Raw genomic sequence first — 24,866 nt, 5'->3', positions numbered from 1 at the left:
GAAACCAGCTGCAATGGATCATGGATCCCCGCGCGGGCCCCGGAGATTGTTTCATGATTTTTCCATGATCCTGCATAAACGATTTCCCATTCATTCTCTATGGCACCGTTGAATCGTTGCCGATGTAATATATATTTGGCCGCGAGTGGCGCTGTGGCGCACTTTTGCCAGTGAGACCTGTCTGCTCCTTCCCCCGCTCTCCTTCAGTGAGTGAGTGATTGAGAGACGGGACAGCGACTTTTTCAACTCCTGACAATACGACCAAACTATAAGGTAAGTTATAGTAACATGAATTAAAAGAGAAGCGACATGTAATGTTATGTTATCTGGGCTTTGTCTGACGTGTTTTAGTTTCAATGAAAGCTATAAAGTGGTCCGTGTTTCCTACGTGTATCGTGTCTAACGGCTGCATGCACACAAGGCACTTTAGGATGAATTACATGTTAACAGGGGCGCGGGAAGGGGGGTGCTGAGGGCGCTGCAGCACCCCCTAGCGGCAGGGAGGGGGAGCGGAGCACCCCTGCCTGCAAATGTATTTTATTTGTATTATATATATTTATTTCATTTCATTGTGCCTGAGATTATATTTTATATTATATATTATTATTCAAATGATCATTTAAAACTATATAATACATTATTTTGCTTCAGGGAAGAAAAATAAAAAAGATGTGGAAAAAAAGGTTGTTGATAGTTTTTAGTCGGCTACTTTTAACGTGACACACAACAACACAAGTAACTGACATGGCGCAAAAACGGATATCAGAATTTTTTCTCTCCAACAACGCTAAATCTGCTAAACATATTGAATTAAAAGATGCAGGGGCAGGAGGACATTTGTCTACAACCACCAACAACGAGCACCAGCCTCCTAGCAGCAGCACCGATGAAACAGGAGCTAGCAGTTCAACTGTGGCTAACGCTAGCCATGGCCACACACCGGCAGGTGGTGCAGTTGACAAGCTAGACCCGACACCTAACGTTTTGGGGTTTGATGAGCCGTGTCGACCAGACATAAGTTTTCCTGCCAGGAAAATTGGGACAGAGGCCTTCGAGCGGTCATTTCAGAAAAGCTGGTTTACCCGGTGGAAATGGGTGCATTATGTCACGGAGAAAGACACCGTTCTTTGCTTCACCTGCTGCAAAGCCATAGAGAAGGGCTTAAGACATAATGACAGAAAGACAAGTTCATTTACAGTAGGAGGCTTTTGTAACTGGCGTAAAGCAACCACAAAGTTTAGCCAGCACGAGTTGTCTGACATTCACTCAGAATCGGAGAGAATGCTTGCTCACAACAATACTCCCATTAATGCTCTACTGTCGGAGATTGTTGAGAAAGAGCAAAGAACGGCCAGAACAGTCCTAGAGCTAATATTCAGATCAGTAAGATTCATCGGCAGCTTAGGACTATCATTAAGAGGCCATAACAATCGAGATGGGGTGCTATGGAAACTGATGATGGAGCGGACATTTACATTGCCAAAATGCCAGGAGTGGCTGCAGCGAAGAGACAACTGGATGTCCGACACGGTACAAAATGAAATACTGGAGATATTCGCCCATGCTGTTCAAAGAGAAATCGTGTCCGAAGCGAGAGAGCATTCTTTCTATGGTCTTACTGCAGATGCGACCACTGATATAAGTACGTCAGAGCAATTTTCCATTACTTTGCAATACGTGGATTCAAAACTTGAGGCAGTGAATGCTTTCCTTGGATTTTACAGTGCACCTGATTCAACTGGAGAAACACTTTTTTCTTGCATAAAGGATGTTTTTCTGCGCTTGAATTTGCCACTGGAGCGTCTCAGGGGATTTTGCTTCGATGGTGCTGCGAATATGTCGGGCCGCATCTCGGGTGTGCAAGCCAAACTAAAAGAGCAGTGTCCATCTGCACTATACGTGCACTGTAGTAACCATGCACTTGATCTGGTATTACAAGAAGTGGCGAGAGAAGTTCGTGTTGTTGCAGACACATTAAACTTTGTACGAAGTGTCTCAGTGGTGCTCGGGGAGTCATCAAAGCGCAAGATGCTGTTCCAGTCCATATTTGGTGATGATGAGGCGGTTTGCAACTTGCTGTCATTATGCCCGACTCGGTGGGCCGTACGCACAAGGGCGATTTCACGGGTTGTCTCCTCATATACAGCCATTCTGCAGACACTGAAGATGCTTGAGCAAGACAAGACAGTCAGGGGAGATACTCGGGCAAAAGTATCTGGTCTATACAAACAAGCCACAAAAGCCAAAACATACTTTGGCCTTTTGTGCTGTGAGGCTCTTTTTGGACCATGCGAGACCGTAGCCAGAGCTCTCCAAAGTGAGAAGGCAAGTGCGAAGGGGGCACTGGAGTGTGTGAGTGCGCTACGACAGCGCATGCATGGACTGAGAGAAGATGGATTTATCGAGGAGATGACTGCCAAAGTGGCTGCTTGTGCAGAAAGAAACAACCTGAAAATGCCCCTTCCTCCACGAACCAACAGAACCCCTGCCCGATTAAGAGATACGGAGGAGACAGAGGCCATCGTGACTGATGTAGGAGAGCAGCAGTGGCGGCGTGAATTCTATGAGGCCTTGGATCTTGTGACAGCTGAGCTGGATCGCCGATTCGACCAAGAAGGCCTACAAGTCGCTGCCCTGAGAGAGCAAACTGTCATCAATGCCGCAAACGGAGAATACTTAGGCATGAGAGAGATCACTGCTGCACAGGTGCCCGATCAGTTTGATAAATCTCGTCTACATATGGAGCTCACATTGCTGGGTAACCTCTCCAAGACAAAAGGACTCAAAACAGCTCAAGACGTTGCAGGATTCATCGGAGTACTGCATCCTCAAACAAGGGAACTCCTGACAGAAGTGGAAAAGTTGATCGAACTTTGTCTATGTCTACCTGTCTCTGCTGCTTCCTCTGAGCGTTCCTTCTCCACCCTTCGCCGCCTCAAAACCTGGCTTCGGAGCAACATGACACAGAGACGACTGACACACCTGGCCGTAATGCACGTACACAGTGACATTCTTGATCGGATTGACATCCAGCCACTAATGAAAAGATTCATCGACAACACCCCTGAACGGAAGTCCACATTTGGGGTCTTCAAATAGGTAAAACATGCATTATTAATCATTTTTGGTTATTTGCTGCCGCCGTGCATAATACTGGTTAACATCATGTTTGTGGTATTTGAATTATTATGTTATGGTTATTGCTGCAATAAATTCCACATTGTTGGTCAAATAATATTTTACATCTTTGTAGTGTGTGTGTGTGTGTGTGTGTAGTGTGTGTGTGTGTGTGTGTGTGTGTGTGTGTGTGTGTGTGTGTGTGTGTGTGTGTGTGTGTGTGTGTGTGTGTGTGTGTGTGTGTGTGTGTGTGTGTGTGTGTGTGTGTGTGTGTGTGTGTGCTCGCGCTCTTGTGCGTGCTCTATATTGCCCGTAATAGTGTTCACTGGAGTCCACTGTTATGCCACTGTGTACCGGTACCGAAGTGGGCCGGCATATAATGACAGCAGGTGCAGTGTGCAGGGCTGTGTTAATTGATGTTACTGTTAGCAATAGCATTAGTTGACTGAGAAAACCGTCAAGAAAAAAGTTTAGCGATGTTACGACTATAACTATAATATGCCCACAGCTGTGATTGACAACCTGGACAGCCAGTCAGAAGCTAGAATGCTAACCTAGAGAGCCAATCAGAACCTAGAACGGGCTGCAGGGCTGGCCAGACTATTATATTGTGCATAAAGTTAGATGCATTAGGATAGAGTCATATGCTCATGATATTCCAAGTTAAATTATATAATATTAATATTATAATTTTAAATAATTATATTAAATAATAGTAATATTCAATAATAGTAATATTGAATAATAAGGACACAGAGATGTGTGGCCAATTCACTATTGCATTCATTTTAGTGATTGACATTACTGTGCATGATATTGTATTCCTTGAAGTTGGTTATTTAATACTGGACAAGTGCTCTCATAATGACTATTAGAATCATTTGTTGGTTAGACCACATGGCATTGATTGAATGTCTGAGCTGCATGTGCGTTGGCACTTCTTTTTGTTTACAGCCAGGCACAGGCAAACATTTTTGACTATACCCATTTGCTGACTCCTATATATCCACTTTGACACACTTCACACATGACACGGACATTTTGAAGAAACCTTAACTAAAGGAAGGTTTCATTTTGCACCTTACTTACTTTATGTTATGGCTTGACTCTGGGGAATCTAGCCATAACAGTATACAGTATATGAGCATAGTAGATGTATAATTTATCTGTAGGCTACAAGGGTGGCCCGCATGTGTGGGCGGCGGGCCGGTGTGTGGGCCGGTGCGTCTGAACGTCCGGGCTGAATTTGTGTCCCAGTCCACCCCTGACCTGTGTGTGTGTGTGTGTGTGTGTGTTCGCTCGCGCGTGCTCACGCTCTTGTGCGTGCGCAATATTGCCCGTAATAGTGTTCACTGAGTCCATTGTTATGCCACTGTATGTGTGTGGTTTTGGCCCCGCCCTCCCGCCGTGCTGTCCGGTGCGTAATTAGCACATCGGACAGCACCTCAGCACCCCCACTCAAAATACCTTCCCGCGCCTCTGCATGTTAATTCAACTTAAGCTGCTTAAAGTTCATGTGGTAGGATTTCTGTGTGAGTTTGTGTTTTTGTTGACTTGGTGAGGCGAAATTACCGCAAGTTACTTGGAGCGAAATCCTCCGTGTTTGTGTGCGTTTACATTAATGTATATATAAATTAACGCTAACTACCATGTAAGTTTACCATTAACTCCCTTATTATTTTCCAATAAACCGGGGTTAGATATACTAACCCATCCCTGTTACAAAACACAGCGTGGGGACAAGTTAACAGCAGTTTACTTTTCATTCATCGGTTCTACAATATGCAGCTGTGCTGTTGGCCAGACGCCATTGGCTGTATCGTTCCAATAGCTTGCATATAAACTCTTATTTCACTACTTCATTTTTTTTAAACTACTTTTCTTTTTGTATTTACTTTTTAATATTTACTTGCACTATATTTCTTTATTTTACTGTTGATAATAATGACATGTTTTAATATTTTCTATAGTGGCTCCTGAGATTTCTGCAGAGGCCAGTCAACCGACACTGCATCCACCAGCTGCACCAACACAAAGTGAGTGATACTAACAATAATACATCACATGTTTGAGGCACCTTCAAGTGTTTGAATGTTTCTCATTTGGATGTGTACTTGCTAAAAATCATTTTTCAAAAAAATCACACACAATCGTAATTATTTGCCATGTATTTTTATTTATTGTCTGCCTAGGTCAGCCATTACCCATGCCATCAACGCTCCTCCTCCTCCTCCTCCTCCTCCTCCAGCTTCCTGCCTACAACCAGGATGTCAGTCATTGGAACTGTTCGCCGCAGCAGAGGATCTGGATGAAGATGGAGCTGCAATCCATGGGGCTCTGGCCAGGCCCCGTTCCTGTACGCAACCCTCTAAAGATGGTGTCATTGTGGCGTGGCCCTCCCCAGCCAGAGCTGATTGACAGCGTCTATGATTTTCCCTGCGCCAAGTACTTTCAGCTCCATCCCTTTTTCATCTGGAAGCCAGAAAATGACAATTTGATGGGAAGGCTGAGGAACAATTACACTCTGCCGTGTATTGACGGCTGTGCTCAGCCTCAAATTGCCTCTGCTGGTGTTGGCAGGCCTCGTGTGATTGTCGGCACCACCGGACAGTACTACTTGCTCTCTTCAAGGCTCTGCTGCAAAGTCTGCCGGAAGAGGTGGTATGCCGACAACCCATCCTGGCTGGAAAAGCTCCCCAAGAGGTTCACCAACCTGCTGCCAGCAGTACTGACTTACAAGAAAGCCATCTGTAAGTCGGTACTGGACGAGCTCCGGCGCAGCGGCAAGTCACCCACTGATACGGCAAAGCAGATCACAGAGTTGATGCACCTGAAATATGAACGTGCTGACCTGGCGTACCTCCTCAGCTGTAAGAACATCATGGATGGTGAGGAAGGAAAGTACGACCAGAAGACAATTACCCAGTTCCTTCGGCAGGAAACCAAGCCAGCTCCCTTTGGAGAGTATGGGGACTCTGATGGCTGGAACGGGATCTCTGTGTCTGCACACTACCTGACAGACTGCATGAGTACGAATACCAGCAGGGCGCCGGATGCTTGGATGACATCTGATGCCATTGCTGCTCAGGCTACTTCCGGTGACGTGCTGAATACATGTGCATCAAGGTCCAACTTTAATGCAAACATGCTCATCAAGCTGGACTTACATTTTTTCATTCTCTATTTACTACTGCTTTATTTACTTATATTTACTTTATTTAACAAAATATTATTTACTTTATTTACTTCTACCTTATTTTGTTACTTATATATTATATGTTTTGTATGACATAATCTGCTTTGTTTCTGTTGTTTACAATAAAGATGTTTTTTGATTAATATCTACATGTCTCATTCATAAGTAAATTATTTATACTACATGGTCCATATCTTAAATGTAAATAATACCTTCGGAGTTTTTCTTTTGAAGGTAATAAATACATATAAACACAATAACAGGACATTAGGATTCACAGACTTTGCCCCAACCGGGTGTCGAACCTGATAACAGAAGAAATATCAGCTGGCTAAGACAGTAGTTCAGCACCATCAGTAATGCTGCGATTTTATTGGCTGTCACTCTATACCACCTAAGCACGACTTGCCCACCAGGGGGAGCCGTGAAAAGCTGCCACACTGGAACTCATGTGAAATAAACAGCTGATAGATTTACTGGTATCTGATATAGCGGATATTTGTTAAGATCCATATGTCACGGATAGGATCATATTTTGTGCTAAATAAGAGACATGTAATCATTTACTAAACATCACCATGTTTTTATTTAACAAAATAATGTTGTTTAATTCACGTTGGCGTAAGTACAAAACCATTGCTATGTTTTTAGATCAGGAAATGTAGCCCGGCTCAAACAAATGATTTTCAATCATCATCCTCACGATCATTTAATTTATCATATGTTCGCGAGTTGAAATGAATGCACTAAATGCAATCCACATGAGTTTACAACAACAAAAATAATCGCTTTGTTTTTATATCACATCCGACCGGAGGAAAATGCAGCACGGCTCTCACTACCGATCATCCTAATCCCACGGGCAAACAATAATATGTACAGTGTTAATAGTTTACTGTATTATTAGTGTCTAATATTACTGGGGATTTCAGAATGGTACTGGATATTGATTGATTGTATCGGGTTCATATTGCAACATATTCCCGAAGTATGAAATTCAAAAATGTCCCACATTAGGGCAATTCACCCTACATTTAATCATTCAAACAAAATAATATTTTGTTTCTTTTTAACGAAATAAATGTGGTTTAATCCACATAATTTACTGTGTTAATTGTTTACTGTAGTATTGTGCACATTATTTTTCGCTGCTTGTTGCACCTCTGGTTAGAAGCTAAACTGCATTTCGTTGTCTCAGTACCTGTAATATGTGCAATAACAATAAAGTTGAATCTAATCTTAAACAGGAACAAATGTATTTACTTAGTACATATCTGACATTAACGATTAAACAAATTTGTGCATTCTTTAAACCGAGTCAAGCCGACTCCGGAGGTGGCGGCACATTAAAGTGTGCACCTGATTGTTTAACTTGAAGGTGCCTGATGACATTTAATCATTCAAACAAAATCATATTTTGTTTATTTTTAACGAAATAAATGTGGTTTAATCCACATAATTTACTGTGTTAATTGTTTACTGTAGGCTAGTATTGTTTAACTTGAAGGTGCCTGATGTGAACATTTCCAGCCCAACCATTTACACCTTCCTTTTTTCCCGTCCAAAGTTTGAATTGGAGAAAGGTAATGGTTATCGATGGTGCTTTTATAGCCTATTGTATAATAACTGATTTATATTGCTTTTCAAATGCATATGGCCACACATTTACACTGCTCTTCCCGTCAAGAATATTGTTACGTCCCCACTAAGGTCTAGGGGACCTGGAGACAATAACAGACAACCTTCCGCCTTCTGGTCGTAGCAGTCAACTTCATTTTCCCCTGGGTAGAGGTCAGAGCTTCCCTAGCCAAGGAGCAAGCACGATGTAGACGATCCTTAAGTTTGGCGACATACTCTGGGATACTGCAAACTTTTTTCATTGGCATGATCAAATGCTCTTTAAGAACTTTTAAAGGACCTCTGACTTCATGTCCAAACACTAGCTCAGCAGGACTAAAACCTAGAGACTCCTGAACAGCTTCACGGGCGGCAAATAACACTAGAGGAACACCGTCATCCCAATCTTTATGAGACTCGTGGCAATGTTTTCTTAACATGCATTTCATAGTCTGGTGAAACCTCTCTAATGCCCCCTGACTTTCAGGATGATATGGGCTGGATGTCACATGCTTGATCCCTAAGGTGTCAAGTACCCGGGCAAACACTTTAGACATGAAGTTAGTACCTTGGTCTGTTTGAACTACCTTTGGTAGACCAAACGTGGAGAAAAACTTCAGAAGTGCCTTGGTGATGACCGGGGCAGTGATTTTCCGTAGTGGGATGGCTTCTGGGAACCTAGTGGAGGCACACATGACAGTTAAGAGAAACTGATTTCCAGTTTTAGGCAAGGGTCCCACACAATCCACAATCACCCTTTCAAATGGCTCTCCCATTACTGGGATGGGAATGAGAGGAGCAGGGTGAATCACCTGATTTGGTTTACCAGCAACTTGGCACACATGACATGTTCGACAATAAAGAACTACGTCAGACTTAAGTCCTGGCCAAAAGTAGTGTTTTAAAACTCTTTCATACGTTTTTGTTACCCCCATGTGACCTGACCACGGATGATCATGAGCCAAGGACATCACCTGAGAACGATAGGCTGTTGGCACGACAACCTGATAATTTGCAAAGGAGTCTGCCTCCTCACAGGCATCACTAATCCAGCGACGCATCAATAGTCCATCTTCCATAATATAGGCCATCTTCTTTGACTTGGCCTCTTCCTGACTGATAACAGAAGAGACATTTAGAAAGTGTTTCATCACTTAACTGGGCTGCCATGAATTCTTCCCGAGTGGCAGGCAGTTGTACAAGCTCTGAGCTCTTACTGGGTGATCCAGCATCAGCAGACCGGGCCTCCTCTGGCAGTCGGTCCGTCGCAGTCATGTCTTTAAGAAACTGCCCTGTAGCAAGAAAAGAATCAGACAAGTCCTCTCCATATTTCTTTGACTGGGCCCTTGTAACAACACAAGCAGGAAAGATTTCGGGAAGAATTCATGGCACTGCAGATTCGCAAGTTAGAGATAGAAGCTGAGAAAGAAATCACGTTAAAGCGGCTTGAAGTTGATGCCCTGAGTATCTCTTCAGAGCAGACATTTGAGAGGTCCCGGGTTCATCCCGGACGACCCCCCATTTGTTACGTCCCCACTAAGGTCTAGGGGACCTGGAGACAATAACATACAACCAATAAAAATGAGGGAGTCAGCGTAACAGTTGACAAAAGGTTTATTATGTGTAAACCCAGATCCGAACAGACATATAATTGAAACACTCTGTTGGTGAGGAGGAGGAGGAGTCAAAGGATTGTGCCAAACAAAATAAACAAGCATAACAAAACCAGGCCTCTCTCTACATCTATCCTTTGAAACCAAAACTCAAACAAAAAAACCCTCACAGCTAAACTACAAAGAATTTAACAAAACAATATACAGGGGTGGCAACAATCCGCTAACCTAGTGTGTCTGAACATTAGTTAGCTACGTGGTGAGAAATGTACAGGGTACCCCAGACTTACCTAACTCCTCCACCTCTCAACACACCCACTTTCAAAAAGGTCAGACAATACAAAGATAATGAGTTGCTAAACACTGCAGGCTCCTTCATCAGCAACAGGCCCAGAGTGAGAGAGAGAGAGAAGACTTCCTGGGTGCCTCCTTTATGGTCGGCCCTGGCTGCTGATAGGCCAGCTGAGGGTGAGAGGATCCAATCAGCCATCAGATTCAGGTGCACAGGCAGATTCCGATCAGCTGCGGATTAGCTGTGCAGAAGACAGGGAGAAGAGAGAAACACAGAAGGGAAGAAAAACCACACAAGTACAGCCTGCCTGGCACGTAACAAATATGAATAGAACTTAGTTAGATCACTTTACATTTCTGCGATTTAATTTTTAATCACACACGTCTCCCCACGTCTCCCCGTCCCGAAAATAATAAATAAAATAAAAAGATGAAACAATTTTCAAGTTCAGTTTTCACCATTTTATTTAAAAATAACTGACATAACAGACACCATACTGTAGGCCTATCTGCTGCGGAAACCAGGACGAGCTATTTCGGGATCTGTTTTTCGGGGGCTCCTCAGTCTCTCATTTACCCGGCTCCTAATCTTATGCCGCTGGTCAATGTTCAGATTTGGGAACCAATTGGAGACATCAATCTTTTTCAACCTCTTGACGGGAAAAAAGGAAGGTGTAAATGGTTGAATGATGAATAAACAGTGAGGAGGGGTACAGTATGAATACACTAGATATACACAGCCGCCCAGCTTGTGAGCAGTATGAACACCAATGAGCGCTCAGCTCGAGATACCAGCGAGTCGAGAGAGAGAATGATATCTGCATTTTCTCTTTTGGTTTGATTACACATGCTGGGGATGGTGTTTACAAACATTGACCAGACCGTTCACCAGCCCCACCCCCCATGTTGCCTATATGCTGTGTTGCGAACTCTCTTTTTAAAACGAATTGGCCATCGGAATGTGTGGAAGAATTCTCCCAAGGGGAATGGTCACATTCCACAGCTCTCCCCCCCACTCCTGTGATCTCCCAACCCCCAGTCTGTAGGTTTGTGTTCGCATATTTATATGCCGTAATTCATACTGGTCCTCTCACGCACATACATTCTCCTTACAGTATACATGTATATATGAGTCCGTGTTACGGACCATTTGTTTTTCTTTATTAAAAAAGTAAAAGGAAGAGCGTCTGAGAGGCGTTTTTGCCCTTTTGCTTTTTACCTTACTAAATGGTCTAATGGTCAGTGGAGCGAGGGGGTAGGGGGGCCGCGAAACTCGCAGAAGTGATTTCAAAACAAAAAGCACTCGTTTGCTTGGAACAAAGAAAACGGCCAAGACACACATTGAGTCCAGAAAATGAATGTTATTAATGGTTGTAAATATAATAAGCCTGTGTCAAAAATTGACAACAGGCTTATTATACTTACAGCCCTTAATAACATTCATTTTCTGGTCTCAATGTGTGTCTTGGCCGTTTTCTTTGTGATCGCTAAATTCCCCTTGTTTCCTCTTGCATACATATATTGTCTTCAGACATACATACATTCTTCTCTTGCATACATATATTGTCTTCAGACCAGTGCTTGAATTGGGCCGGTACTCACCGGTACGCAGTACCGGCACTTCTGATTTTTACCCATGTGGTACCGGCACTTCTTACTGAGTACCGGCAAGGTACCGGCAAGGTTCAACAACAAGGTGGAGGGAGAGTCCTTTGCTGATAACTACAGCTCTGGTGAGGTAAATTACTCTCTGAGTCTTTAGATAGTTAACTTAGTTTAAGTTATCTCAGTGGGTCTCAAACGGTTCGGTCACCATTTATGTAAACACATATTTCCATTTGAGGGGACGTAGTGATTAGTAAAATATGCATGAATAATACAAACAAAATGTTAACTAGGTGAAAAAAGGTAAGATAAACTTGTTGAGAGCTAAAACTAGTCTTTGCTGTTGCCTCAAAGAGGAGCAGGGGGGAGAGGAGGGAGACAGGAGAGGTCGATTCAGGAGCCCAGACACACTCACAACTATAAATGAACCAAAAACAAATAAATAAACAAGTTTCAATGTTTTTTCATATTGGATATTGTATGTTATTTGTTATGGCCATGTACTTATGATTTTATGATTATTTAAACATATACATTTTTGTTTCATATGGGTGTAGTCTCTTTATTTCCCCCTCAAAATGCACCAGATTGATGCATTTAAGTCCCAACATTTAAAAAAAATATCTTACCGGGGGAGCATGCCCTCGAACCCCCCTATAGGATTTGAGGCCCGGCCCCACTGTTCCCAAATAGATTTGCAATTTTTTTTAAATAGTAACCCATCTCCATATGTTTCTTTTTGGGTAGTAGATTTAAACTAGAGGGCTATCACTTTGTGCAGCAACGCTATTGACAAATAAATCCAGCAAAATGGCACAAAAAAATGGTAGTGGCCTCAGGGACGAGGAGTCATTTAACCAGCCAGTAGGAGTCAAGCTTTACTTTCTTTTATATCCATAAAGAAAAAGTAAATCTGTTTACAGTTATTTCATTATGGATGTTGAGAGGTATCCATATATCTCTTCATTTTGCTCTCAAATTGCACCAGATTGATGCATCTAACTTCAATATTTAAAAAAAAATGTTCCCGGGGGAGCATGCCCCCGGACCCCCCTAGACTAGAGGGTGTCAGGTCCACTCCCCACTTATAAAAATAGCACTTTACCACTGCACCCCCTCTAATCTCAGATGCACCCTGAGTCATTTTGTGTAAGTACAGTGAGCCTTTCTAAAATATACAGTAAAGAGATAAACCCACCAGCATTATAGGATATACTATGACTTTGTGCCAAATACTTGTTGCTGTTTTAGAGTACTGGCACCTTTTTTATTCCAATTCAAGCACTGCTTCAGACATACATGCATTCTTCTCTTGCATACATATATTGTCTTCAGACATACATGCATTCTTCTCTTGCATACATATATTGGCTTCAGACATACATGCATTATTCTCTTGCATACATATATTGTCTTCAGACAAGCATATATTATTTGTAATAGTAAATGTAAACATTGAATGAATGTGCATGAGAGCAAAATGTATAAATATGAGCATTAAAATATATGAATATGAGAACAAAATGCATGAATGTGTGATTGACAATGTATGAATGTGTGCATTGAAATATGATAATATGAGAGCAGAATGTGTGAGTGTAAATATATACGTGTGTGAGAGTGAAAATGTATGTATGTAAAAGGAGAATATATGTGTGTAAGAGTGAAAATGTATGTATGTAAAAGGAGAATATGTGTGTGAGAGTGAAAATGTATGTAAGTAAAAGGAGAATATATGTGTGTAAGAGTGAAAATATGCTGCATTTTGAATGTCCGATAGTCCACCATTTCCACCGGAAATATCAAACATTTAATTAAAGTGAAAAACAATGAACAAGACTTAACGTATTAATAATAATTTATTATATTTATTCCGTTTGGATGTAGTATTTTTGACTTTGTTTAGAGCAGTGATCTTCTCTGCAGCAGAGAGAGCTAAGCGCTGTCAGACCGGACCCAACCCTGAAAAGTATTATCATCTGAAATTAATCATTATGTTATTAATATACATATAAGTATTGTTACAACTTGTATTTAGAAATACTCTGTTGTAATTATTGATGCATAAATGTGTTCATCCATTCAATGTGGCATCTGCTATAATGGGTTTAATGTATGATATTACGAGTTGTATATTTTTGTTTTTTTGGTTTCATGGTTCTGCCACGAGCTCACAAGACAGTTTTGGGTAAGACATAGGGATACAATACATTAGAATATATGATATGATAATTACATTTGAGTTTTATTCATTTCTTATTTCATAGTTTCTCATTATTATTATTTTTATTTTTATCGCTCATCTTATTTTTGATTTTATTAATCTGTGCTATCCTGTTTTTCACTCTCACTACTGTGTAAAAACACCCCAACAATATTACAAAAAATATACTGCATAAAGCAAACTATATACTTTATTTGATCTAAAACATTGATGTTTTTTCATTATAGTAGCCCGTGAAAACCATAACAAATAAGTGATTAAATGCTACAGTATTCAGCAAACACAACTGCAGAGCTGCAAACATTGCAAACAGACTAAGTTCTACAATACGCATTTGTCTTTGTGTATTTGTGAATGAAGCGCCATCTCATGGTTAAATCCTGTAATTGAACAAATGGGGAAATTGGGCAACGCCCTCTAGCAATTTGGCAACACCCCCAGCCACTGGGATCCGCTGGGCTTTTGACTGGGACACACCCATGTGAGTCCTATCTGGAGTGCTACATCTGTATATCGCCTGTAGGAAGCTCCACCCCTGTAAATGGCAATTTTTGACAATCTGACTTCATATTGACAATTTTTAACAACAGAGGGTGCTACATAACACACTTTCAGGAAAAGTCACGGACTGGGAGACCTTAATATTATATCGAAAAAAAGTTCAATCAAAAAACAGCTCGGGTAAAATTGGCGGTTCTAGTGTTAAGCATTAAGTGGGATAATACTGTAGATCAAACAGCTTCTGTTTGAGGTTGGTATAATAAGGTTATCCTTGTAAGAAAGGCCCATTCCCAAACCGCCCCCTACACCCTACCCCTACACCCTAACCCTCCGTTTGCGCGTTCACGCGGAGGGTCCGCCATATTGAGGGCTGTTCCAAAGCAACGAGTGTGGAGCGGTGTGGAGGGGGAGTGGGCTATCAAGCCCTCAAACAGCGATTCTGCAGCGGTGCTGACTTGAGACCAGTCTCTACCTGACCGGAGTCACGCTGTGTGTGTCCGTCAGGAAACAAGCTGTTACAAGTATTTCCAGCAAACATCCACTGATAAACTGTGATGTTAACAACCTCATGATAACCTCATATGTTTTTAACTTAGGATCATACCTGTGTCTAGTCTAGAAAAAGGTAAATGTGTGCATTTTTTTATAAAGTTGTGTATATTTACAGACCGTTGCAAAAACTAAGAAGCTTATAAACATCAGGTTTAAAACTAAAAGAGCTTTGAAACACAATGAAAGATGTTTAAGTTTTATTTGAGTTATTATTTTAAACTTTTTGTCTAAGAGATGCTGATTTGAAACCGTTGTTACATACAGTGACGGCATTTCCTGTTTCTGCCGGAGGGAGGGGAGGCCGTCCCAAAGCTTGCCGCTGTATTTACTCCCTCCATCTGACAGGAGGGAGCCTCGTTGAGCTGCGAGTGTGGCTACAGACGGAGTTCACTCCGTCACGGAGGGGTAGGGTCGAGGGAGTGGTTTGGGATTGGGCCTTAGAGAGATATTTTATTAGGTAGGTAACTTTATGCATTGATAAGGTTAATTAAAATGTGCTATGATCGATTATGTAGACAAGCTAACGTCAAAGTAGTGTTGAAGAGCGGCCTAGCGTATGTGGAATTAACCTCACAATAAGATGTGTGTATATTACAAATATGAATGTCATATTTCAAGATGATTACTATGGTGGCCCTGAAGTGCAAGACACCACAGTATTTCACAAAACACAACAGCATTTCAGAAAACACTACAGCATTTTTAAAAACACTACAGCATTTCACAAAACACAAGAGCATTTCAGACAACGCGTCTGGTGGAATAGCACCCATTGACTAGAGTGGCCGCGATCTTTGCGAATGCCGGAGCGCAGCCGTAACGCAGCCGTAACGCAGCCGTAACGCGGCCGTAGCGCGCCGCAGACGGACCCGGTGGAATCTAGGGGTAACGGATGTTGTGTTGGGACATTTTGTCGGGTGACCAATCACGAAGCGTAATTTCTTGACTGGCAGCAAAAACAACCAATCACAGCAGTGCTTCTCTGGCTGGTTCTGTCCAATCACAAACAAAAGGAATACTCTTTCCATCCAATGTGAAATGCTGTGGTGTTTTATGAAATGCTGTAGTGTTTTGTGAAATGCTGTTGTGTTTTGTGAAATGCTGTTTTTTTGTGAAATGCTGTTGTGTTTTGTGAAATGCTATAGCGTTTTCTGAAATGTTGTTGTGTTTTGTGAAATGCTGTTGTGTTTTCTGAAATGCTATAGCGTTTTCTGTAATGCTGTTGTCTTTTGTGAAATGCTGCGGCGTTTTGTGAAATGCTGTAGTGTTTTGTGAAATGCTGTGGCGTCGTGCACTTCAGGGCTACCGTAGCTTACTTAGACACTACAATATGGTTGGTGGAGCTGGAGTTCATTATTGAGCTTACACGTTAACGTCACAGTCATATCTGAAGAACGAACCCAAACCTTGTTCTTTTTATTGGTATGAAATAAATAGTAAGCATTGCTGATAAAGTAAACTATTTTATTTGAATATTTGTGTCTGGGAGAAGGTACTGTACACAGTTCCTATGTTCGGCAGTTATAGACTGGGCTTTCTTGTACAAGAGAATAAAAAAAAAACATCAATATGGACCACTACTGTAGGGGAAACTTCTGTGTAGCAATGCAGGAGGAGCCACCGACTCAGGAAGCTGGAGCTTTGATGTCAAACACTGATGGGTTTATTTAGGAGCTTCGGCCGGAGAATTCACAAAACAAGTCCAGAGTCAGAGGTTCTGACTTCACAGGAGTTACCACGTCAAATCTGAAGAACTCTACCCCAGACCCGTGTATTTAGCTAGTTCAGAGAGAATAATCAACATTGTGCATAAAAGGATAGAATCATAACACCTCTATCAGCTGACGCCAAGAGGAACAGGGAGACAACATTCTGAGAGCACAGAAGCCAAAGTTACATGTGCAGTATGAACTGATAAACTGGGTCAAAGTTATGGGCCTTGGAAAATATTTCCCTAAGAATTACTGTATAATTATCCTTAAATTATGTTATACAATGTACCTAATAAAGAAGTATGGCATTTTGAAACATGATGTGCAACAATTTTTACTGTAATTTGTGTGCATTTTGTTGTTAACTAAGATGATATGATTTATTTTTTGTAAGTATGCACGTGGACGCTTTGGACATACCTGGAGAAGGAAGAAATGGGTCTTCGGAATGATGGGAGTTAAAGACAAAAGGCGGAGACTAGCGTTGAAACTAGTGGAGAAACGATCAAGATGCCACCCTGTCCCTCTGATTAGACGGCATGTTAAGTCAGGAAGTACCATTATTAGTGATGAGTGGAGGACATTGCTGAGTAACATGGGGTACAACTACTACACCCTAAACGGAGAAGCCCCATCTGTGCCCTGGAGGATGTCTTGTTGCGAGCTAAAGTAACGTGTTATAGCAGAAAGTTTAATACAGCGTATTTCTGGTATATTCATTTTTAATGTCACCTGATATATAAGAAGTGTGTTGAATTATGTTATCACTAATATATGTGTGTTTTTATATATTCATGTGTGTTAGACTTGAATGGACAGGTCAATTTTTTCCTCTTAATTATAGAGAGGTTTTTTATATATATTCCTAAAATAATGTCCCATTTTAAGTAGAAGTAGATTAGCGCAAAGAGTCTTTTCTTCCACTTTTGTGTTATAATCAAAAGGTGTTTTTTTGGCTATTTGTGAGTAGGTAAAGTACAGTATAACCTGGGATTTCTGCCTTGAGTAAAATGATTACCCGTTGATAAGTATTTTTCAGAAAGTCATTTTGGGCTTTCAAGGGCGGAAATCAGTAGGTTGTCTGTAAGAGTTTTTTATATGATCTGGAAGCTTAAATTAATAAAAGGAGGACATTTTTTTTGTCAATTCTTGGACCTTCTCAATATAACTATACTTTGATTACAGTTTCCAGATATTAGGAAAGGCCATGAGACGATTGGGTCACATAGTTAAAGAGACAATTGTCCTTCTGATTTATCAATGGATGTATTCATGTTATTTTGAGCGGACTTCGGGGTGGAAGGAAGTTCAGAGAAGGCCTTAGGGGATAAGAACCTTTGTTAGTTAACTAATCCTGTGGAGAACATATACAAGTATAGCTTTCATAAAGAAAGACACGTGACATTTGTGTGATAGGCTTCATGAGAAGATGTGTGTGTGTTCATTGCAGTAGCTAGCCTATATGTGCTGTATAATTACTGCTCAACTATACCTGTGTTTGTGTTCTATCTATTTCTCTCTGTTTTATTCTTTCATGTGTGAGTACTAAATTGCCACAACATTTTGGAGTAGTTGGCTATGTGTGTGCTTAATTACTCTGTATGAAATAGGAGCAGTTTGCATGACAGGAGACTAGAGATGTGGGAGAGGAGACATCCTTATTTAGAAACAGTATGTCAAGTATCTGGAAGGCTACATGTCTAAAATATGTGTGTGATATTAAGGTAACTCACATGTATTACTTGTATTAGCCAACTATAAATAACTATATCTTAAACATATCTTAAAAATGCCAAAAGTATGTGAAACTGTATGTGTATTAAACTGATGGGGGTGTGTGTGCAGGCTGCAAGAATGCGAGACAACGAACACCAGATGTGTTGGTTTTGCCTCAAACTTAAGAGACTCTTGTTTCTGGGTCACCTCAGCTGGCTCGCGCTGATTCGCTATGACAGGCCATCGTTTTTGTGTCTCCCAATAGATGACCCCTCTGGGAGGAGCATCCGACACAACTCCTCCCGTTGTAATTGCATGTACCCCTGCTGTGTCCTTGGTCTGGTCTCTTTTTTCTCATGCTGCCAAGATAGTAAGATCTACCAGCAGGAGGACCAGAGCAGGGGTACCCCTTTGAATTGTATTGTTGTTTTTTACCATTAAAACAGATTATTGTTTAACTTTTATTCTGGTGCTTTGAATTCCTTCTTTTATGATTTAACCAGCTCATCAATGGACACGCGGAGCCGAGGTGGGTTTCAGACCACTCAGCGCCCCAACAAAGTGGTGACCCCGTGACGTGATGAGTAGGGCTTCATCCAGCAGCCAGCGGACGGAGCAGTCCAGGGAAAACACCTTGAACCTTTCTGACAACTAAAAACAGGGCCCTACAAATACAAGGTAAGCAGATACCTGTTATACTCAAAATCTGTGATTGGCTATAACCAACATTTTAGAGTTTTCAGAGAGATTCACAGTGTTCTAGTTTTCACGGTAAACAATACAATACATTTTTTACTTTAAGCGTAGGGTATTGAGTCCCTACGGCTGGCAGGAAAGTCATATAAGACTAAAGTAAAGCAGCAAAGTATTTCAGCGAAGGGTATCGAGTCCCTACGGCTGGAAGGGTATCGAGTCCCTACGCCTAGTGGAGGTATCGAGTCCCCACGGCTATACTTGCTGGGGAAGTCAAGTAGAGTGTCGATTCTCTATCCATGACTAATCAGAATAACAATTCCGAGGCTCATAGGAACCGAAGTTGAGTTATATGTTATTCCAAGAAGAGAAACGCAAATTTCAAAAAAGCCATTTCGAAACGACCGGATCTCACTATCTCTTGTTCTGTTGGGTTGAATCTAGAAGGCTAAACGTGACGATAAAGAGATTCTGTAGACTTGGGTTTCGACTCCATGCTAAAAGCCACATCGCTGCAAGGGGGTGTATAAGCGCTTTTAAGAAGTCTCTCCATCTGTCTAAATAAACATCGCACTATAAAAGCTGGATAGACTGTACGGGGAATAATTTTCTGTGAGTAATTAGTATAAAAAGTGAACACAAATAACCTTAGTTAGAATATATAAGGGAGAAAGTCAGGTAAAGAAGCAAAGTTTAAGCTTGTTGCTCTCAGAAGACCAGTTTGCATTTTCCCCTCAGTGAGGTGGAGCTCATTCCTGGTCAGGTGCCGCCATCTGGTGGCCAACAGGGTGTGATACAAAAGAAAGAGCGACTAATGGTAAAGTATGTTTTTTTGGCTCCATCTGCTGGACGTATTTTGTAGTATTTCTTGCATTATTGCATTACATTTGGCTGGCGCCTTTATCCAAAGCGACTTACAATAAGTGCGTTTTACCGGGAACATACAAACAAAAAAAACAGGATCATTAAAGTATATCAGGTTTTATAGAGCCAAAACACTTCAAGTGCTACTCAACTGGCTTTAGATAAGCCAGTCCGTTGTTAGTATATAAGTGCTTTGTTAGTACTTCTTTGTTAATAATTCTATTGCTCAAAGTGGAGTTGAAATACATGAGTTTTTACACTCAAACTATTTACACGTCTAGATTAAGGGCAGAGCAGTTAAATAAATACAATAACTACATTAGGAGTGACGACAAGCATTGTCCAGTATATTAATAAATACAAGTGAACACATATCAACCTAGTCAGATAAATAGATACAACCATCATGGAAGGACAGTTTCAAAAGAATGATTTACACGTCCCAAATCCCGGAAGTTTCCGAGAACAATGGGGATAGACTGAGAGATTGATTCTCAGTGGAATGAAACAGGGGGAGAAGAAGAAGGCTTGTGCTGGCCTCAGGTTCCTCCATAATAAAATGATAGAAGAAGACAGAGTGGGAGGAGATGAGACTCAAGGAAATTTAGGCTCAGCTCTGAATGTTTATGAACGACAGCTGGTAAAAAGACTTGGCGACCTAAACAAACAACAGCACAGATTATTAGGCCGGACAAAACTAAACAAAGAGAAAGAGGAGGTAGATAAAATATGGAGGCTATGTCATAATGCAGCACTCGCTATGAACGGGGTAGCTATTACTCCCTTCACAGCCAAGACTCCCCCAGTCCTGGTTGCGGTCCAAACCCCGACCCAGAGAGAAGAGTTGCAACACTCTAGTTACCTTAGCACTCTCCTGTTCCCTCATGACAGTATAGGGACGCACGTGCCAACACAAGCACCTACAGATGAAGAAATACGTCACCATATTGCAGAACGGGTCAGATGTTATAGGAATATAAATAAAGAGGAAACCTCTGCCTCTGACAGGGAAGACAGGGGGAGGCAAATTCTCAGCAGTGCTGCAAATGACGTGTGCACTGCACAAAAGGCTAACTCAGACGAGAGGCCCCAGACAGGACCTGTAGAGGATCAGCATGTCCACATCCTTTCCCCCCTCATTTACCCGGACCTATTTAATCAATTTAAACAACCTCCCCCTTACTCTCCCCCTGTCCCGAACGCACCCCCCATGTCTAATCTACAGATGCCACTAACAGAAGCGTGCTCTGGGTCAGACCAAGACAAAGCAAGTGAAAGGGGGGGTAACTTTAAAATGGTGGGAAATGTTTCACTGACTCCTTTAAGGAGTACCTCTATTAAAAAAGGCAAGAGCAGCCCCACAGAGGCAGAATTACTCGCCATTGTAGAACGCCACAAGAAGAGAAGAAAGGAAGAGGAGAGAAGAAGTGATAAGGAAAGCGGAGACGATGGGAGTGAGGATAGTCAGTGGGGAGAGAGGGGATATCACCATGCAGTGGAAGAATTACTGAGACTTGAAAAGGAAGAAAAGGAACGAGAAAGTCAGAACAGAAGAATGAATAGAGATAGAGAGAGCGGTAGTCAAGAAAGAACAAGTAGGGAACGGTATAGAGACAGTTCTCCCAAAAATGAGGGTTGTTTCAGTGACGAACCGTTCCAAAAACGACAGGCACAAACAGGCCATCTCTCCACCAGTGGGGGAGGAGCATCTGGAGATATAAGTGATGAGTGTTACTCTGGAGCAGAACAGGAAGAGGACAACTGCAGAAAGGTTAAGAGCAAGGTTAAGAACATATCTCTGACAGCGACAATCACTGAACTGACTGAAGAACAGGTTCTTGCACTCCCCCGTAGGAGGTTAAGATCCCAACACACCTCAGAAAACCCCACGTCTCATGCCTTTATGGGCCCAGCATTAAAGGCTCCTTTAGTGACTCTCCCCAGTGGGAATACCACTTACCACCCTTTCACACTAGGAAACATACATGCACTAGTTGACAAAATCCCGCTACCTACTGAGGGAGGGAGACATTGGATGAGAAAGTTTGCTGATATGTCAGCAGGACAAACAATCTGCCTTGGAGATTTCAGGAGGATATTAGCACAACAGACTTCCAGCTATGAGGTAGAGAGAGTTGAGGAAAGATCAGGAACAGGAAGAATGAAGGATGACAAACTTATCTCTTCCAACAACATACACAGCTTGCTTGGCAAGGCAATGAGAGAACATTTCCCACAGACAGGAGGAGGTTACGGTTCACTGTCCTTCACATTTGCACCTGGAGAGGCCGCAGCAACCATGTTGCTCAGGTCAAGCCAACAATACACAGTAGCTACTGACTATAGTCCAGAAAATAATGACCAACATATGCAGATGTTCCGTAAAGCGATATTGGCAGCAGTACCTGCCGAGATTAAAGCTCTTATGGAGGACAACCCTAAAACAGATCAACTAAACACACAGACATGGGAGCGTCATTTGGCCCATCATTTAGGCAAATTTAACAAACAACTCACAAAAAATAAAACCGAGAAAGACGAGTTGAGAGTGCAACTACTCCGTACTCAGCTAGAAATAGCCCGTAAAACAGTTCAAAATGAGAAAAAGAGTGCCAAACAGCTGATTGTTCATCCCGTGGCGCCAGCAGAGCAAGCACCGGGGCCGCAAAACCCACAAGGGGGTTTTCCCAACCAAGGTCCGTTCTATAACCAGCCCCAATATGGCTACAATAATGGTTTTCAGCAACAGAGGGGCGGGTTCAGAGGCAGAGCTAAAGGTAGAGGAGGGTTTGGAACAGCTCCAGGAGTGAACCAATATCAGCAGAAGGTGTGCTTCACCTGTGGACAGGCCGACCACTGGTACAAGCAGTGCCCACAGGGATCCCCACCACAGAGCGGGCGGGGACAAGGGGGACAGAGAGGGACAGAGAGGGCATGGACAAGGGAACAGACAAGACATGCAGTATTTCCAGAAGCACCATGAGGCAGCCCCACCGGCCCAACACCAAGACCAGGGTCACGTTGCACCCAATGCAATGGCCGCCCCCTATGGCCACTTTGTCCAGTACGAACAAGACTATTACCCACCACAATGAGGTCGCCCAGGGAACCCTGAATGTACGGCCCTGGCGGATCCTTACATGGACATGATTAAAAAACTCGAAGTTAACATTCCTTGTTGATTCAGGAGCTAGATATTCAACTATCAACTCCCCCATTTTCAACACGTCCATGTCAAGTAATACAGTCTCAGTCATAAGGTTTTCGGGAGAAATAGAGCAAGTACCGCTCTCTACGCCGTTAACCACCAGAATAGCAAGCCAGATATTTTTCCATCAGTACGTTTTGGCATCCCAAAGTCCGGCTAACCTCATGGGAAGGGATGTTCTCATCAAAGCTAATGCCTCCATCCTCTGTTCCCCCGACGGACTAATAATATCGTTTCCCGATGGCACTCGCCTCAATTGTTCATTATCCACCATAAAGTCAGGTTGGCCCAATCCACTGAAGCAGAAGCAACTCAGTATGCCACCATATACTGGGGGTTGCTCGACCGGCCCCAAGACAAGACACTAGGACTATTTTCCATTTTTCAACAATGGAAGCCGTGGATTAACCTCCTCACGACTTATGGTTCCCCTCCAGATAAACGCTAAATTATGATAGAAAAGACGACCAAAGTTATGCATATGCGTATGACCCAGAGGTGTCTATGTCCGTGTGGGACATAACCACAACCAATTTATTTGTGGGACAAGCGGGGGTGGCTGCATCTGTTGAACTCACTGATGAACAACTCTATTGGTACCGTATGTCAGCTGAAGCTACACCACACATTTCATTAGCTATTAGAAAGGGCTATGAAGCTAAAGAACTTGGTCCAATGGTCAAAACGCTGCTAGAAGTCGAGGATTGGGAACCAACACAAATAGCAGCACTCACATACTCTCCCTCACACAAAGTTTATGCTCTAAAGATCTGCACTCAAGAACGCATCTCCATGGAGAGACACGAAGTGGATAGACATCATGGTAGAGAGAAGACTGACCATTCATTCACTGATGACATGTTGCGTGACCTCCCACCTGACCTGTGGTCATCTGACTCTCATGACTTAGGTTTCTGCTCAAAGGCTGCACCAATGACATTTGAGGTAAGCAGCCATATGCCTATACATCTATCACAGTACCCTGTTAAACCACAGGCCAAAGGAGGTATCAGCAAGGCAGTTGAGGGACTAAAAAGAGCAGGGGTGTTGGAACCCTCAAAAAGTGAGTGGAATACTCCAATACTCCCGGTATCAAAACCTAACGGCGAGTGCAGGATGGCTCATGATTTGAGGAGCATTAATGCTATCACAACTACAACTCTGGTACCAGTTCCTAACCCATACACGGCTATCTGTAATATCTCACCTGAACATACATGGTTCACCTGTATAGTCCTGCCCAACGCTTTCTTCTGCATACTTCTTGCGGAAGAGATGGGACCTATTTTTTCATTTACAATGGGCGGGGAAAAACCACAGTACACAAGACTACCCCAAGGCTTCAGTTTGTCTCCAGGAACATTTAACAAAATACTCAGGGAACAGTTAGACGGCGTTTCATTACCAGAGGGGGTGGTGTTGATCCAGTATGTAGATGACCTTCTCATTGCAGCACCATCCGCGGCCTCTTGTTTAGAGGCCACCAGGAACCTACTGGTTCGCCTCCACGCAACAGGGTTCAAGGTCTCCAAGAAAAAGCTACAATGCACCCGTAAAGAGGTGACATTTTTGGGCAGAGTTATCTCTCCAGCAGGTACAGGCATGTCAGCAGCACATCAGGAACTCATATTGCACCACCCCAAACCCAAGACAGTCAAAGACATGCTATCTTTTCTGGGTCTCACAGGCTACAGCAGACACTACATCCCAGAGTATAACCCAAGAACAGCTGTACTGAGAACACTGATCAATGACAAAGGCATGCGCAATCTCACTGCCACACTGGCCTGGACACAATCTGCAGAAGCTGCGTTAATTTCTCTCAAACAATCCATGTCCCAGGTCACCTCTCTCGCCTCTGCATCCTATGCATTGCCATTTTTCCTTGATGTTTCTGAAAATGAAAACACAGTAAATGGTATTCTATTTCAGAAAAAGGGGGGATGGAGGTCAATAC

The 24,866-nt window shown here is 42.4% G+C and overlaps 1 protein-coding gene across 3 annotated transcripts in view; it reads left to right on the top strand.

The window, feature by feature from the left end:
• Positions 1–6,717, top strand: part of LOC307044530 (uncharacterized protein) — a 37,012-nt gene extending 30,295 nt beyond the window's left edge. The window contains exons 1-3 of one of the 3 annotated variants that reach the window (XM_079689841.1): positions 69–273; positions 5,088–5,153; positions 5,310–6,717. In XM_079689841.1, coding sequence (XP_079545967.1) covers positions 5,324–6,406 — 1,083 coding nt within the window. In that variant the 5' untranslated portion in view covers positions 69–273; positions 5,088–5,153; positions 5,310–5,323 and the 3' untranslated portion in view covers positions 6,407–6,717. Of the gene's footprint in view, positions 1–68; positions 274–5,087; positions 5,154–5,309 lie in introns of those variants that run through there. The other 2 variants (XM_079689842.1, XM_079689840.1) reach the window with 2 other exon arrangements.
• Positions 6,718–24,866: the final 18,149 nt, after the last annotated feature.

Source organism: Notothenia rossii (genome assembly GCF_949606895.1).
Source record: "Notothenia rossii genome assembly, chromosome: 6".
NCBI classification, from domain to species: domain Eukaryota; kingdom Metazoa; phylum Chordata; class Actinopteri; order Perciformes; family Nototheniidae; genus Notothenia; species Notothenia rossii.
Note: the sequence above shows the minus strand (reverse complement) of the source record. Positions and strands in the feature narration are given on the sequence as shown.